At 45.3% G+C, this 17,293-nt stretch overlaps 1 protein-coding gene across 1 annotated transcript in view; it reads left to right on the top strand.

The window, feature by feature from the left end:
• The window catches only part of WDR33 (WD repeat domain 33), a 114,148-nt gene extending 96,957 nt beyond the window's left edge, over positions 1-17,191 (top strand). Inside the window, exons 13-22 of the mRNA XM_068967146.1 lie at positions 150-236; positions 466-605; positions 1,252-1,404; positions 2,028-3,116; positions 5,883-5,991; positions 8,865-9,303; positions 13,329-13,492; positions 13,601-13,693; positions 14,579-14,791; positions 16,583-17,191. Coding sequence (XP_068823247.1) covers positions 150-236; positions 466-605; positions 1,252-1,404; positions 2,028-3,116; positions 5,883-5,991; positions 8,865-9,303; positions 13,329-13,492; positions 13,601-13,693; positions 14,579-14,791; positions 16,583-16,812 — 2,717 coding nt within the window. The 3' untranslated portion in view covers positions 16,813-17,191. The remainder of the gene's footprint in view (positions 1-149; positions 237-465; positions 606-1,251; positions 1,405-2,027; positions 3,117-5,882; positions 5,992-8,864; positions 9,304-13,328; positions 13,493-13,600; positions 13,694-14,578; positions 14,792-16,582) is intronic.
• The last annotated feature ends 102 nt before the right edge of the window (positions 17,192-17,293 follow it).

The following is a 17,293-nucleotide window of genomic DNA, read 5'->3' on the forward strand; positions in this document are numbered from 1 at the left end:
GTTAAGTATTGAGAAGATTATGTAAAATGAATTTTAGTTTTATAGTTGATTGATTTATGAATGTCTAAGAATTTTTATAAAGTGTTAATTGTAATGGCACACTACATTTATGAAATCTCTATTGACAATGGCCATATTCCTATTTATAGATGACCTTGAGCCTAACAGTCTGGCAGTAATTCCAGGGATGGGAATACCAGAACAACTAAAATTAGCTATGGAACAAGAACAGATGGGTAAGAGAAGTTGTACCTATAAATTTAACTTTTTCTGTAATTTTACCTATTTCCTGTAATTGTGATATTGTTATTTTGAAAATGTCAAAATGGTGCATGTTGAGAAACATTGATAAAAGTGATATAAACTGTATAATATTTAGAATTTGTTCTTTCCAAAATACATTCACTGATGAGGTAGCCACTTTCTTTCATTTCCTTGGCTAACCGCTTCTCTTCTTGGTTGTAGGGAAAGATGAATCAAATGAAATTGAAATGACAATTCCAGGTTTAGATTGGGGAATGGAGGAGGTGATGCAGAAGGATCAGAAAAAAGTGCCTCAGAAGAAGGTTCCGTATGCAAAACCTATCCCTGCTCAGTTCCAGCAGGTGAGCAACTCCGAGGGCACCCTCATCCCCTCCCCGTGCCCTCCTCATGCACTGGGGGACTGATGAGTCTCCCTTGTATTATCTCATCTGCGGAAGGTATGTCTGTCTGTACTATAGACTTTCTGGAGCATTCTTCACGTATTTCAGGCATTATTAGACATAGCCTCCATCTGCTGCTTTGCAGTTAGTGCTGAGTTTGTCATGAATCTTCTCTGGATATTCTTTTATTCTCACCCCCTTATTATTATCCAAGCTATTGGAAGAAGAAAAGAGACTTGGAGTGGAAAGAGTATGTGGACCCTCTTCAACATGTTTATTTCTGTCTTCCACTCTGTTTGTCCCTCACACAATGTGCAGAAGTGCACATGCCCTTTTGAAGAGGCGGGCAGGCTTTGCATCTTAATAGCTTGTGAAATCTTGCAGCTTTTTCAACTTGGCAGTTTCTACCTAGTAATGTGCTTTGCCTAACTCTATTCCTGTGTCACTAAGAATTAGAGAATTACAGTTAGAAATGAAGATAATTCACCAGCTGCATGAACTTGTATTCACCAGGTTGGAATGAGCTAGTGATATTATAGAATGGTTTTTACATTCTGTTATAATTTACACACTTAGGATATACTTTAATGTTCTCTTCATTCCCAAGGCATGGATGCAAAATAAAGTTCCAATTCCTGCCCCAAACGAGGTATTGAATGACAGAAAAGAAGACATTAAATTGGAAGAGAAGAAAAAAACACAAGCAGAAATCGAACAAGAGATGGCCACATTACAGTACACCAACCCACAACTTTTGGAGGTGTGTGACCCTTGAGGGAATTCAGGATGATCTAAGAAAGTAGTGGTTAATGTTTTTTTTTATTGATCTGCTCTTGAGGAGAAGGAAAGGAACTCTTACATGGGTCAGATGAGCAGTAATTGCTACATTAGGAAGCTAGTTTCTAGCAGAATCCTGTTTCTAAGACTGTTAAAACCAGACCAGTCAAGCAATGAGTAGACCCCAGTTGAACATACATTTTTAATAGACAAGGTAAAACCAACAGTTTTAATTTGGAATCACATATTTATCTGTAGATGAAAAGAATTTTCTGTTAGCTTTAGAGCAGGTGGTTTGTTCTTATTTTTCCTACCTTGGCAGCTACTTAGAATGATAAAACACTAGTAAATTGCTGGGCTTTCCGTGATCAAGATGGATATAAATAGTCCTGGCTGCTGTTTCCCAGCACCTGGAAAGAAGCATTTTAGAGTCTGGAAGCCAGAGTACCCTCAGAACATCTGAATATCATATGGATTCTAGTTATTGTTGGGGTATTAAGAGGTCAATCAACAATGTCTTATGTTTGTTTTGAGATTCCCCAAACAAAATAAGTGATAGTAATAATGTCATATTTATTAGCATGCCTTTTCTCTCTTTCTTTCTAGCAACTTAAAATTGAAAGACTTGCACAGAAACAGGCTGAGCAGATTCAGCCTCCTCCTTCATCTGGCACCCCTCTCCTGGGACCCCAGCCCTTTCCAGGACAAGGTCCAATGTCTCAGATTCCTCAAGGTTTTCAACAGCCTCATCCATCTCAGCAGCTGTCAATGAACATGGCTCAAATGGGGCCTCCAGGTCCACAGGGACAGTTTAGACCCCCTGGACCACAGGGACAAATGGGACCACAAGGCCCTCCACTGCATCAGGGAGGTGGGGGGCCGCAAGGATTCATGGGACCACAAGGGCCCCAGGGACCGCCCCAGGGGTTGCCAAGGCCTCAGGACATGCATGGGCCCCAGGGAATACAAAGGCATCCTGGACCTCATGGCCCTCTGGGACCTCAAGGACCACCTGGACCCCAGGGTAATGCTGGTCCTCAGGGTCATATGGGTCCTCAGGGCCCACCTGGCCCACAAGGTCACATAGGCCCCCAAGGCCCACCTGGTCCCCAGGGTCACTTGGGCCCTCAGGGACCTCCTGGTACTCAAGGTATGCAGGGACCACCTGGTCCCAGAGGAATGCAAGGACCTCCCCATCCTCACGGGATGCAAGGCGGGCCAGGGTCTCAAGGGATCCAAGGTCCTGTGTCTCAGGGACCTCTGATGGGATTGAATCCAAGAGGAATGCAGGGTCCTCCAGGTCCCCGAGAGAACCAGGGTCCTGCTCCCCAAGGGATGATGCTGGGTCACCCACCTCAAGAGATGAGAGGACCTCATCCTCCAAGTGGACTGCTGGGACATGGCCCTCAGGAGATGCGAGGTCCTCAGGAGATGCGAGGCATGCAGGGCCCTCCACCCCAAGGATCGATGCTGGGCCCTCCCCAGGAATTGAGGGGGCCTCCAGGCTCACAAGGTCAGCAGGGGCCGCCCCAGGGCTCTTTGGGACCTCCACCCCAGGGTGGCATGCAAGGGCCCCCTGGACCTCAGGGACAGCAGAACCCGGCAAGAGGGCCACATCCATCTCAAGGGCCAATACCATTCCAGCAGCAGAAAACAGCTCTGCTAGGTGATGGGCCCCGGGCCCCCTTCAACCAGGTATTACTTATTTCCAACTTGTAGGCATTACACTTTGGGAAAATATACTCCGCACTGAGGCGGCACTTCAGAATGCTGTGAAAGGAAGGAACAGCTGGTGTAGACATCTCAAGTAGCGACTGTGGCTTGAGAATAGCATCATGGCTGAAGAAAGAAATAAGAGTAATTAAGTAGATCATTAAATATATTGCAACAGAATCTTTACTCTCAGCCTCTTCCAGAAAAGATGGACGCCCGATTGAATACAGTTCATATTTGTCCCAGGGCTCTAAAAGAGCTGTGGTGCTGAGGAGGGCGCATGGGGGCTCCAGGTCTATTCTGCTCCCTTTTCTGGGCTCTTGACTTCATAGGTGTTTCATGGGCTTCCAGACAACTGAGCCACTTGGTGATCTGCCTGCCGGCTCTACTTTTAAGATAGTCTGGGATGTTTACCTCTTGAGGATACTGTAGACTGTGTTCTCACTATTTTCATTTCATTGAATACTTTTAGAGATACGAATTCAGAATTGCATGTTTTCAAATGGTGACCCTTTGGATGAAACTCTATTCAAATTGTTTTTAGTTCACATATAAGAATATTTTCAAGAAGAAGTATTTTTGCAGAAATTTTCTTGGCCCTCTTTAGAGAATTCCGTTATTGTCAGCCAAGTTTTTTTAAACCCATGTGCTGAGCTGTGCTTGAGAGGTAGTGGAAGTTCAGTTTTCTTGGGCCAAATTACAGAAGAATGCATGGGCATGAGTGGATTGAACACTGTTTGGCTCTGTGGGGTTTTATGTTTTACTGAATTTCATAGTCTGAAAGAATTATTTGGGTAAGAACAACTTGGTTTGTGTCCTTGAAGTCAGTCATGGGCCAAAGTGAGTGAATGAACCACTGTTGATTCCCTGAGTCTTCCCCTTTTGAAAAGCACTTGATTCCCGCGGAAGAGGGCCTGCTGTGGATGCTGTGTGTAAAACATACACCACCTCTGTGTGTCTGTAATGTGAAGGTGACCAGTGGATTCACTGAATTAAAAACTAGATTATGTTCCTCTTCGGCACATCTTCCAGAAGTTAAAAATGGCATAGCAATGAAGAATCTGATGGCATTTGAATCTATTTCCAGAATTTATTGGGCACATTTCAGAATTTAGGATGTTTAATAAATCTAAGTTTACCATCCAGAACTGTCCTAAAACTTAAAAATATTTTATATTTTATTAATACAGTGTATATTTGTGTGTGTTTTTTATATTCAGTTCAGTTAAGTTGCTCAGTCGTGTCCGACTCTTTACGACCCCATGGACTGCAGCACACCAAGCCTCCCTGTCCATCACCAACTCCCGGAGTTTTTATAATATATTTATATTATAAATATTTATAATATTTACCTACCTAACCTTATGTTAGTGAATGAACAGTTTTCATTTTGTAGGCTAAAAATATGATGAACTTTAGCTATCACTTTGCGACTGAAATTATATAAACATGTCAGATTCCAGAGGACAGGTCTGTGGGAACAATTTAATGTTTTTATTGTATTGTATAGTAGAAGATTTTAGACATGAAAAGCAAAATGGCTCTAAAATTTAATTTACCTGTAGAAATACTGGAGTGAAAATGGAGGATTAATACATTAGAGGGCATTTCACATCTCAGAAGTTGTCTGATGAAAAGCTTTGCTTATATTTCTTATGCTGTTATCTGACTTTCTTCACTTGGACCAGGTCAGTTATTTAAGTCAATCACTCTAATTGGTTAAATTTAATGGAATTGCTTTCAAGTGTTAAGGTAATAACATGGAAGATGTTGAAAAGAGCTGCCCTCCAGTAAAAGGCAAAGGAAACAAAGGAGTGTGGGCGTTCCTGGTACTGAGTTCGTGGTGCAGAGCTGTGAATGAGCCCTGTCAGGGCTGCTGTTATAGCTAGTTTGCAATGGGAAAGCAGTTTGGAATGGGAAAGCAGTTTGGCTGTTGATGGTAGGTTCAGTCACTAATGCATTTTTTATATGAAGAAATGACTAGATGTGTATTTGATTATTTGTTTGTCAAGAGTCCAGATCCGAGATGACTGGACAGTGTGGGGATTCAGAATTTAGAAATGGCTAGGTAAAAATACAGAATATTAGGACTAGGAACAAGCTAGGGTTGAGCTCTGGGGCTGCAGAGCAAGGCGGTTATGAGGATCAGAGCAGCAAGTACATGTCAGACAGAAGCTGTGAGAACCCAGGAGCCCACTATCCCACGAGCCAGCAGTGGGTGCTGGGCTCAGGGGAGTTAGACAGTAGAGAGAAGCAGTGAAAGGAGAGCAGTGAGTGAGCGCCTTGCTCAGCAGGGGCCCCTCTCCTGCTCCCATAAACCTGGTCATAACCTTTTGAGAGGATGAATTATTTTCTGTAGCTGGAAAGGGATCATGGATGCAAGAGCAGAGTTTACCTGTCCTGGAAGGTCTCCAGGTCTTTACTTTTGCCAGAAATTCCATCTCTGTGCAGAGTGTTGTTTTTATGTTATGATTTCTGACTTTCCATTGAGGTTTTGGCTTGGGATTACAACTAAAGATCTAGCTTTAAATAAACCTATCAGCAGGTTTAAAATATGTGTTTCCTTTTATTATGGTCAGAGAAGTATCTTCTTTCCCCTGATATAAGGACAGTTCTGCTAGCTGTTTATGTATTGCTGGAAGATTTGCGGCAACCTAGTGTTTTTATCTTGTCACATTATGATAAAATTGCTGTTCATGAAGCATAAGCCTTTGATTTCACACCCCTGCTTTAAACACATCTTTTCAGGAAGGACAGAATGCAGGCCCCCCACCCCTGATACCAGGACTAGGGCAGCAGGGAGCACAAGGTCGCATCCCCCCTCTTAACCCTGGACAAGGACCTGGCCCTAACAAAGGTAAATATCTGCTCGGCTGAATAAGAGATTATATTCTACCTCCTTTGGGTAAATTTTTCAATAGTTTTACTGGTAAGTAATTGACAGAATGTGATCATTTGAACCTCTAGGAAAAATAAGAGCATAGTCAGTTCAGGTCATAGCTTTGCCTTATGCTGTTTTCATAGACTTGCTTTGGTTAGCCTGAGCTGTCCAGAGGGCACCACTCCTCACTACCAGAGGCGGGCGGTGAAACCGCTTGGACAGCCACTGGGAGCAGGGCCTGTGCTGCAAGCCAGCCTTGTCCTCCTGGGAATGGGAGTGGTTCCTGTGTTAATCCAATGCAAGTGTATCTTTTTACCATGCCAGAAAACTGACCTGTTTCTGAATTTTTGATGGGATAAGGAATTCAGACGTTTTAGCAGTGTTTCTAATACTACCCTCTACCTCCCCCTCAAATTGTGTCATACAGTGTTTCCTGGTTGCATTGTTCTGTACCCTTTGAGAGGAAGAAAGCTGTGTTCCAGTGTGTTGTGTCTCAGGTTGTGGATACTGTGAGAAGCACAGAGTTAAGAACTGTCAGTGTAGGCTCTGTGGAAGTTAAGAATCAACCTTAAGTATCAAGAGGGGGCACGTGCAGGAGCCCACCGCCTTGTTTGGTGTTCAGCTCTCCCAGGAGTGTGGGGAAGAGCAGGAGTGCAGTGGGGAGGGGCGGCGGCTGGAGGCAGTTAAAGGGTGGGGCTGGGAGGGACGTGGATGGATGGAGTTGCACGTTCAGTGTGCCTTTTCATGGAGGAACACACCAGAGAATCATGAATATCGTGGAGGCATCACTACAGAGAACAAGACCCCTTTTCAGGTGTAATTGGCTAAGCCCACAGCACCTTTTAGTACATGTGAGGGTTCTGCCCCCATTTGATCAGGTTAGGCAAAGTCCTTGTCAGCATATTCAGCGTGGGACTTTGGGAATTTAAAGCTTAGTTGTGAATTTATGCGAGTTGTTAGAAATAGGAAGGTAGAGGTAAAAGAATTAGGAGAATGTTTTTTTTAGTCTTACCATGTGGAAGTGGTGACCACCAGGGAAAAAGAAAGCATCAAGAGCCAATCTCTGGATCTGGGGACCCTGAGAAAAGAAGTCTGTTACCCACAAGGTACAGCCATCAGCAAACTGAGAGCCTGCCTCTCTCCCTCTCCCCTACCTGTGTCTGTCTCCACCTACTTCCCTTTCCTCCTTGCTCTTCCCCTTTTTTCTTCACTCCCCCCCAACCCCCGCCCCTCTCCCTCTTCCTCCTCTCTTTCTCCTCCCAGGGACCAAAGGGAGAAGGGGGAGCCGAGAAAGTGGCCCTGCCATCCCCTACTGGATTAACCAGCGCCGCTGCCCCGTCACCGGCGGCCACATCCCTTCTAATTTGTAGTGGTGGGTTTCTTTCCTTGGAGCAGCCAGGGTACTTTTAAGCAGGTAGAGGTAATGGGAGGATTGTTATTCATGGGTAAGTCCAAATGGAATGTGTTCAGCTTCCTCAGGTCAAAGGTCTGCGGTGTCTGAGGTCACACCACTCTGAAGTACCTGAAGTCAGAGAATGAGCCATTAGCTGCAGAATCACACTGGGAAGTGAGGGGCTGTTTACCAGGAAGAAGTGAGCCTTGAGGTATTTGAACAAAAAGGCAGCTTAGAAGACACTTTTCCTCAACATAGGAGGACTGGCTTAATGGAAGGAAAGAAGGCAGAGGGGATGGAGAAAGCTAAAGAGAGGAGACTTGTCTAACAGTGTTTTTAGAAGAAAAACACTTCTCATGGTGTGTTTTTATACTGAAATTTCCAAGTTTTTTACCCATGTTGAATGATGAGGAATTGAAATGGCTAAGAGAAATGAATAAAAATGAAAGAGGAAGGTTTGGGGAGGGTAAGGATTATGACTGACTGTGACATAAGGAAAGGAAGTTTGTCTTTATTGCTGGGAAAAGTGCAGGGGTGACATTTTTAGAAGTTAGAAGCAACGGTGTCCCTTTTGCTATGTACCTTAAATATTTGATTTAAATTGTATGTTGACAGAAAAGAGAGGTACATTTACAATGGGCTGCGGTCATCATTATTCAGTAGCCAGGAAAACAAACCCCTTTACAGTTAGGAGATAAACTAAGTGTAATTGGTCTCTTTGCATTTTTATTCAGTAACTATACAGCATATATTAAAATATTTATTTAAAAAATCTTTAATTTCCAAACACTGTCTGTGAAGAATGGGGATGATACTGTAGATGAAGAATGCAGAAAAAGTGTTTATATAAACCCTGAAACTGAAGTACAGCAGGGCTGTTTGGTCACCCAGCAGTTATTAGAGAGGCCCATGCTTCCACATACGCTACAGAGGATTTTGTTAAGAGTCAAAGCATCAGTAAACAAATCAAGTTAGATGGACTAGGAGTTAAAGGAAAGACCTCAGGGCAGCGTGGGCCCAGTGGCCCTGTGGTGGGCTTTGCAGGCTGTTACAAGTGCAGAGATGAATTCCGTCTACTTGGCGTCCTGGCCGACCTTCAGCATGAGTTCCCTGGAGTTGTGGAGCAGTGGGCCCAACAACACTCTGAAGGAATGGGGGCAGGAAGGGAGGCTTATCCTTATACCTGTGATGTTCTTGTGTTCTAAATGAGCCTGCACTGCAGCTGTTGAGTTGCTTAGCCAGTGAATTGATGAAGTTGAAATCTATACCCCCAAACCCTTGTTCTTTTCATTATATGATGCCTTAGAGACATTTGTCTCCTAAGTATGCTGGGAACCAAGGAGGGAAAACACTCTCAATAAAAGACCGCATTCTGAAATTTTAAGATGCTGAAAATCAGACCTGTGTTGACAGGACTCCTGGAAGACAAGGTAAACATCAGTTTTGTTTCCTTTAGGTGATTCGCGCGGCCCTCCAAACCATCACATGGGCCCAATGTCAGAGAGGCGGCACGAGCAGAGCAGCGGCCCTGAGCACGGTCCCGAGAGGGGGCCTTTCCGGGGCAGCCAGGACTGCAGGGGTCCCCCTGATAGGCGCGGCCCTCACCCCGAATTCCCTGATGACTTCAGCAGACCAGACGACTTCCACCCCGACAAGCGCTTTGGCCACCGGTTACGAGAATTTGAGGGGCGAGGAGGCCCTTTACCACAAGAAGAGAAGTGGAGGCGTGGGGGCCCTGGGCCTCCGTTCCCCCCTGACCACAGGGAGTTCAGTGAGGGGGATGCCCGGGGTGCAGCCCGGGGCCCCCCAGGGGCCTGGGAAGGCCGCAGACCTGGAGACGACCGCTTCCCCCGGGACCCTGAGGACCCGCGGTTCCGAGGGCGCAGAGAAGAAAGGTGGGCCAGACACTGTATGGGTCCATGTCCTCCTCCCTGGAGCTTCCCATCTGTTCTGTCCACATGGATCTCTTTCCTCCTTCACTGGGAGGAGAGTGCCCTCCCCTCTCTAGGTTTTGTGTTTAGACCTAATATAACATGCCTTTTCACGTCTATTTGGTTCTTTATTATCTCTGCAGTTTAGAAATCTTTTCCTTTTTGCTTATTTCTTGGTCCTTTTAATCAGATAGGTAGGCCTGTGTACTATAAAGTTTCTTGGATTTGACTAGAAATCTCCAGGTTCTCTTGGTTAGAATGATGAAATATGAGACAGAGATCTAGACAGAAAATAAAGGAATTATTGAGTAGATAGTTTTTGTGTAATTGCTTAAAGATCTTAACAAAACCCAATCAAGCTGAAGAATAATCTTGCTGTTCAAATAGGCTGAGGTCAGACTTGGACACTTGACTTGTTTGGGGTAAAAAAAATGAATAGAGGAAGTAGGGAGTAAAAAACAATAATTAGTGAAATCTCAAGTGAGACTCAAAATAATCAATGATAATAATTGAGTATTTACTGTGTGCCAGATGTTACTTCATTCAATTGCTGCAATGAGTCGTGAGCTTAGGTGTTACTGTCAGCCTGTAGAGGTGAGGGATGCCACTGAGAGAGCAGTTGCTTGACTTTGGAAGGTTCCACGGATGGTACGTGTAAGAGCCGCTCCCGGTCTGGCCATCCAGCTGCAGAGCCGTGCTGTGCTGCCCAGCACCCCTGTCCTGCCACAGTTGTCTCTCCCATGTCTTTTCTCATCACGCTATTATTGTTGCTAGTAGGTAATTGAGGTAAAGATTGGTGATCTCCATTCTCATGGGCATGTTAGAGAAGAGTGGCTGATAAAACGTCCAGGGAGGGGAAAATGGAGGGGTCAAGGGAAGCAGCTCTTGGAGGGGAATTTTTAATAAAAAGATTTAAGAGCTCACTAAATGATATCCAAGTATTCACTCTTTGAAGTGGCTTTTTATGTCTGCAGGAGCCCCATTTCCAGTGGCTTTGGCACCAACATAACTTTCATTAATTTCTTGAATCTCTGTGTCTGTGCAAAGTTTCAGATTTTACTCTCTTTCAGTTTGTCTTGTGTTTCATCTGTCAGTGAGAGACCCCCACCTAGACACTCGTGCTGTCCACAGTTTGTACTCCTCTTCTGACATGCCAGACGTGTCCTGCTCATGTTGTGCTTGCTTTTTCCTTCGCCAGGAATACAGTCTCCTAGGTGTTTGCACTTGGATCTTTCCTCCTGTCCCTTTCCTCTGCTTTATGTTCCTCAGAGTACTTAGCAGTCCTTGACATGAAGTGATATATTTATCTGTGTATCACTTTTATCTCCCAGAAGCATGGCATATTCCTGAAGGGAGATCCTCAGAGCCTAGCACAGTAGTGGTGATGCCCTGTGGGTGCCCAGTGACTGTTGAATACATGAATCTGTTGTAGAGGGAGATATATTTTAGAGGAGTCAGCTCATTAGCAGATAACTACTCAGCTAACACATAGGACTGAGGGGTTTCAACAACAGAAATTGATTTTTCTCACAGTCCTGGAGGCTAGAAGTCCCAGATCAAGGCCCAGCAGTGTAGGTTTCTGATGAGATTTTTCTTCCTGGCTTGCAGACAGGCACCGTCTCCCCTTGTCCTTGCATGATGGAAAGGGACTGAGCAAGCTCTTTGTGATATCTGTTCTTATTAGAGCATATATCCCACATGAGGCCCCACCTGCAGAGCCTCATCTAACCTAAATAGCTCTCAGAGGTCCATTTCCAAAGTCACTTTGGGGGACGGAGCTTCAGCATGTGAATTTTGTGGAGGGGACAAAAACATTTAGTCCGTAACAGGAACTATTTTCTAAGTAGGGCAGATTAGATTCCCTCTGTCCTTTTGTAGTCAGGGCAGTTGTATAATGGATGCCTGGACAAGGGAAGAGTCCTGCCCTGTGTGGGGACGCCTCCCTGAATCTGCCTCAGGGGAGGAGCGCCCTCTGCTGACACTCCTGCTCCACTTCTGTCCCCTTGTCAATTGCACCCTCACCGTTAAGTGGTTAATTCCCAGCACCTGGAGCACCCCTCCTTGGCTTGCAGGAGCATGGCTCATTAAGTTACAAAACAGGTATTAAGAACGCATCTAGATAGTTGGAATGGTGGAGTGAAACAAGGAAAGCTCTTTTTACAGTAAAACAGCAAGTTACAGATGTGGACTTAGAAAGTCACTTATTGTAGGCAACCAGTGTCATAATTAATTCAGGGAAGGATCCTCAGCAGATGCAGAAAGCCATCATATAAAAGGATTGTGGAGAATCAGTGTATTTTCACACTGCCCAGGTATCACTCCACAGATTACTTAATTGCAAAGGAGAAAGAAGACCTTTACAACAATGAAATTTGGTTGCCATATCACTTTTACATCCTAAACAGTGAGACAGACTGGCATCACTGTGAAGGTCTAAGAAGTTTTACCAGAAACGTTTTACCTGAATCTAATTATGGGAAAATCAGAAGAATTCAAATTGTGGAATGTTATGTAAAACCCCTGTATGGACCCTTCAAAAATGTCAAGGTCTATTCCAATAAAAATGAAAAAGTCAGGGTCACAAAAGATAAAACACAAGACGGGGACTGTTCTAGATTAAAGTAGACCAAAGAGATGGGACCACTAAATAACAGTGTATGATTGAAAACTATAAAGACAGCCATAAAGGACATTTTGAGGACAGAGAAGTTAAAATTGGATTGTGTATTAAATACTATTCCATGTTATTTAGAATGATAGTAGTGTTGTTATGTAGGAGAAAGTCCTTAGAAGAAATCTACTGAAGGATGAAGAGGTGAAGCATTACGTCACAGCTGGTTTTGAAAAGGCTTAGAAAGTGAATTAGTAAATAGATGGTGAAAAGACAAGGTTTGTGTGGCAGAATCTTAAGAACCGATTAGTGAATTGTGGTGAAGAATGTATGGGCACTTGTTGCTCAGTATGAAATTTTTCAAAATGTTGGAGTATAAGATAAACAAATGGAAACTCAGGAAAAAGCGGAAGGCCTGGTGGGCCCTAAGCCCTTGCCCCTCTCTGCCCCTTTCTCCAGTCTCCGTGGCCTCTCCTGGTTGCTCATGCACCTTTCCTACTGGCAGGCCCCTCTTTCTGCTCCCTCACAGGCTTCTGCAGCTCTGGCACCCCTCATTAATGGCCCTGCTTCAGTAGCACTTCTGGCTCACTTAGTTCCCCAGTTCCAGAATTCTTGAGAGGTGGTGAAATGGTCCGCTAGCCCAGGCATGAGATTGTCAGCTTGCCAGTGGTGAGCCACCCACAAACCAGATGCCTTCCTGTCCATCAGGCAGGTGTGGGTGGGGCCATTGGTGCAGGTTACGGCCCCATGCCTGCCCCTGAGTAGAGAGGTGGGCCAGGGCAGATGGCAGAACAGATGCCCCCAAACAAGTCAAGTATAGTGAGTAGGCATGATCTCTAATGATCTCTGTCCCTCCCCCTTTCTTTTCTGATTGTGTATGTCATGTTTATATATAAAAACGTGAATGGTAAAATGAAGAATATTTGGGAGGCAGAGGTAAAGAGCCTGCACTGAGTGTCAAGACTGGCTGAGTTCAAATCCCAACACTTAACCATGTGACTTAACTTGTCTGAGTCCTGTGTGAATACTCATGGGTAGAATAGAGTCACTTTCATAAGGTGGTTGTGAGGATAAAACAAATGAAATAATACACTGTAAAGCACTTGGCATGAGATAAGCACTTTAAAAATGCTCACTGTTATTCCTCAAAGCCTAAACGAAAATTAAAATAACCCCACATTCTAGTACATTTCCCTCTTGCCCGTTTTTACCTGCCATATTATAAAATGGGTACTTTAAAAAATACGTAATTTTGTTTTGTTTTTCTCTCAGTCAACATTGTATCGTATTTCCTCACATAATTAGGCTTTTTTGAAACATGAACTTGGACCTACAAGGTATTCCATTAGCTGGATATCCTGTTGTTTTTTCCTAACAGCTTCCGAAGAGGAGCACCCCCAAGACATGAGGGCCGTGCTCCCCCCAGAGGAAGAGATGGCTTTCCTGGGCCTGAAGACTTTGGACCAGAGGAGAATTTTGATGCTTCTGACGAAACAGCCCGAGGAAGAGATCTCAGAGGTCGAGGTCGGGGTACCCCACGAGGTAAGCTGAGAACTGTGGGTCTGGGAAGGACAGGGATGAAGAGTTGGGTGGTTGTGAGCACACCTGGAATAGTCTGTGAGTGTGGTGTTGTTTTGATTCATTGTGTAGGAGGAAGGAAGGGTTTGCTTCCCACTCCTGATGAGTTCCCTCGCTTTGAAGGAGGACGGAAACCAGACTCCTGGGATGGAAATAGAGAGCCAGGTAAGGCAGTAGAGCGGCTTGTGCCTTGGGGTTCCTCTGACCGACAGTTCTGAGTGTGGTTTGAGGACTCTCCCAGGGATCCACTGGGTTCTCCCTTCAGCAACTCACCTCTCCCTGGGAGGCTGGGTTGTCTTCATATCCTCAACCCACAGTGTGAACTGAATGCAGGAGCAGGTGGGGACTTTCTCCTGCTGAGCCAGATATTAAAGAGATTGGTCAAAATGCCACTCTTCACTGAACAGTTTTGTTTTTGGAAAATATAGTTAAATGAACTAAAGTTTTCTCAGTCTTAATTTCTAACATGGCAGATGTTAGAACTCTCATAAATGAAATCTCTTTGGGGTCTTCAATAATTTTTAAGAGTGTGAAGACATTCTGAAACTAAAAAATCTGAGAACCACTTTTCTGGACCTTCCAACTCCTCTTATTTAAAGGGGGTATGTTGATTCCTAATCTTGACCTTTCTGTGTACTCAGTGATGTCACTGGCCTACGGCGGGTATTTAGGAAATGTTTCTTGCATGAATGAATATTTGTTTTCAAGTTGATACTTAACAGTATAATTTCTGTCTTCTTTTGGTCACATTGTACTTTAATATGGTACTTTAATATGGGGTTCCCTGGTGGCTCAGTGGTAAACAGTCCACCTGCAATGCAGGCGATCTGGGTTGATTCCTGAGTCAGGCAGATTCCCTGGAGAAGGTTATGGCTACCCACTCCAGTATTCTTGCCTGGAGAATCCCATGGATAGAGGAGCCTGGTGGGCTACAGTCCATGGGGTCTCAAAGAATTGGACATGACTGAGCAGCTGAGCATGCATGAATGTACTTAAATATAATGAGATTGTCAGACTCTTAGCCTTGTGGATCTGTGCTTCCTATTTTAGGGCCAGGACATGAACACTTCCGTGATGCTCCCCGCCCTGATCACCCCCCTCATGATGGTCATTCCCCAGCTAGCAGAGAACGGTCCTCTTCTCTCCAAGGCATGGACATGGCATCTTTACCACCCCGAAAGCGCCCCTGGCATGATGGGCCGGGAACCTCTGAGCACAGAGAAATGGATGCCCCAGGAGGTCCTTCTGAGGATCGAGGCAAAGGTAAATGAGGCTGGTGATTACAGCTTGGGAGCTGCGGGTGCTACAGCCCTGCCAAGAAGGCTTCAGGGTTACCGGAAGCCTCATCCCAGTGTATGCCTGTTCTGTCTGTCCCTACTGGGGCACCCCCACTGGGCTACTAGGGGTCCTTTACCCTCCAGGGCTTAGACTGCGGAGGTACATGTTCCCAATTGTGGTACAGCCAGTGGGTGGCTGCAAGCTCAGTCTCTGCACAGGTCTCCTCCACTTGCTTCCAGGAGTGCCTGGTTTGTTCACTTTTCCACTCCGGCTCTTTTTCAGACCGTCCCAGCACTTTCTCTGCTGATCTGTGAGACCCTTGCTCTGATTGGCAGATGTGCTCTGGTAGTGGCTGCTCTGAGCCCTCGGGGCCGTTGTCAGTGGCAGGGAGAATTGTCTTCTCTCAGGTTCTGTGCCTTTGTTTTTAGTTTGGACCCAGAAGGAGCTCTGCTTGTGGCCAGAGTCACAAAGACTTTGGGGAACATGGTCTGGAAGTGGTTTTCTTTTCAGGGGGGCAGTGGATTATTTCTGCCACTTGAAACTCTGGATCTTTATTTTGTAGAGGCAGCACTGACTTTGAGCCAGGGGTGGTAGCTATTGAATGCTAACTACAGCTGTGGTCTCAGGTGAGGCTGGGCTGATAGACAAGGAGTGTACCTTGGAGGCTGCTGGAAAGAGTGCCCATGCGCCCCAGCCTGTGCTCCACTCCAGTTCACCTGCCGCCTGTTGAATCCCTGCTTTACAGAGTTCTGCCTTTTGTTCTTGGTAGTTTGGTTCTTCTAAGTGCAAAACTCTCAGAAATAACTTCGTGTCACCAGTCCCCACCCACATGCACATGTTGTTGCTGGCTGGGTGGGCACTCAGGACACACTTTGTAGGTCCCAGGCTGAGGCCACATGGCTAGTGTGGAAGTGACATCCTAACTGACAGCTTCTCTGCCAGGCTACCATGAGGGGGCCTAGGCTGAGCTTTGTAAGGAAAGAAGCCAAACTTCCTTTGGCTATCTTTCCTCACCTCGTCTTAGCGGGATTCAGATTCCATTCAAAAATTTAAGACAAAGTTGGCAATAGTTTTCTGATAGTGCACGATGGGAGATGTGACCAAACGCTGTCATCTCAGGAAAAAATTTTAAAAGTTAGAATTGTAATGATACCTAGAAGTTTGTGTGTCTAATCCTGGAACAACTAAAACTATCCCTGGGAGAAGCACTAAAAGCTAGTGTTTCTCTTTTTGTATTTTTGTTTTTCAGGGAATATTTTATCTAGCTATTTAACAAGAAATCAAAAGTGCCATATAGTTGTAGGATAATCATAGTAAATACTTACTCTGTAGAGCACTTGTAATTAACATCATCAGCAGTTTGTATTTCTTACTTGCTTCTAATAGTAAGTCAGTGCTTTTCAAACCTTCCCCCAGAACAGCTGTGGTGGCATAGGAAGGTGAAGGTACACTTCTCATAGACTGTAGGCACAGCCCAGCACGGTCTGTGGCCTCCAGCAGGGGCTCCCCAGCGGCTCCATCTCAGCCGTGGGGAACACTGTGTCTAGCTGATGCTGAGGGGCACAGCCACGAGCCAGGACAGGAAGGAGAAAAGGGAAAGTGGAGGCACAACTTCCCCTACTCTTAAGTACCATGTTACTGTTCTCAGAACTCTGTTTAAAGCACAAACAAAACCAGAAATGTTCCACCGTCTGTCATCATAGAGTAAACATTTGTACCAGGAGTTATTAAAAAGTTGAAATTAAAGTCACATGTAAAACCACTGTTTCATTTCAGGCCGAGGGGGCCCAGGACCTTCTCAGAGAGTGCCTAAGTCCGGACGTTCCAGCTCCTTGGATGGAGACCACCATGATGGATACCACAGAGATGAACCTTTTGGGGGCCCTCCAGGCAGTGGTACCCCTTCTAGAGGGGGCCGCAGTGGCAGTAACTGGGGTAGAGGGAGTAACATGAACTCTGGCCCACCAAGGCGAGGGGCTTCGAGGGGGGGTGGGAGGGGTCGGTAGAAGTTGGGGCTCAAAACCCCTAGGCCTCTCTGGACAGTATTTAAGAACTTCTTGTGGACTTTCCAAGAGAAAGAAGAGGAAACCTGCGCCGTGTAGCCCTGAACTCTCTGGGCAGCTGAATCCCAGGAGCCCCCTGCTGAGGTCTTCAAGATGAAGAGACTGCTGCTGGCTGCCCAGAGTAGCTGGCCTTGTTTTGTCCTGTCCACCCTCACTGCCCGAAATCCCACATGGGTTTGTGAAGATAAAAGCTGGAATCTTTTTTTTTAAGTGTCACGCGACATGGAGCACCTCCACAAATTTAAGTTCATGTCCAATCGAAAATTTGTTTCTATATGTACAGTTGTCAGAGAAAAAACATTAAGTTGTTTTTGTATGAATACAGAATGTGATTTACGCAAGAATTAACAGAAAACTAGTCGTCAAGTGCTTGCCTTAAGGAAACCTTTAGTTTCCATCACATCCGGTCTGCTGAGGGGTGTAC

This window comes from Capricornis sumatraensis, chromosome 3 (genome assembly GCF_032405125.1).
Source record: "Capricornis sumatraensis isolate serow.1 chromosome 3, serow.2, whole genome shotgun sequence".
NCBI lineage: Eukaryota > Metazoa > Chordata > Mammalia > Artiodactyla > Bovidae > Capricornis > Capricornis sumatraensis.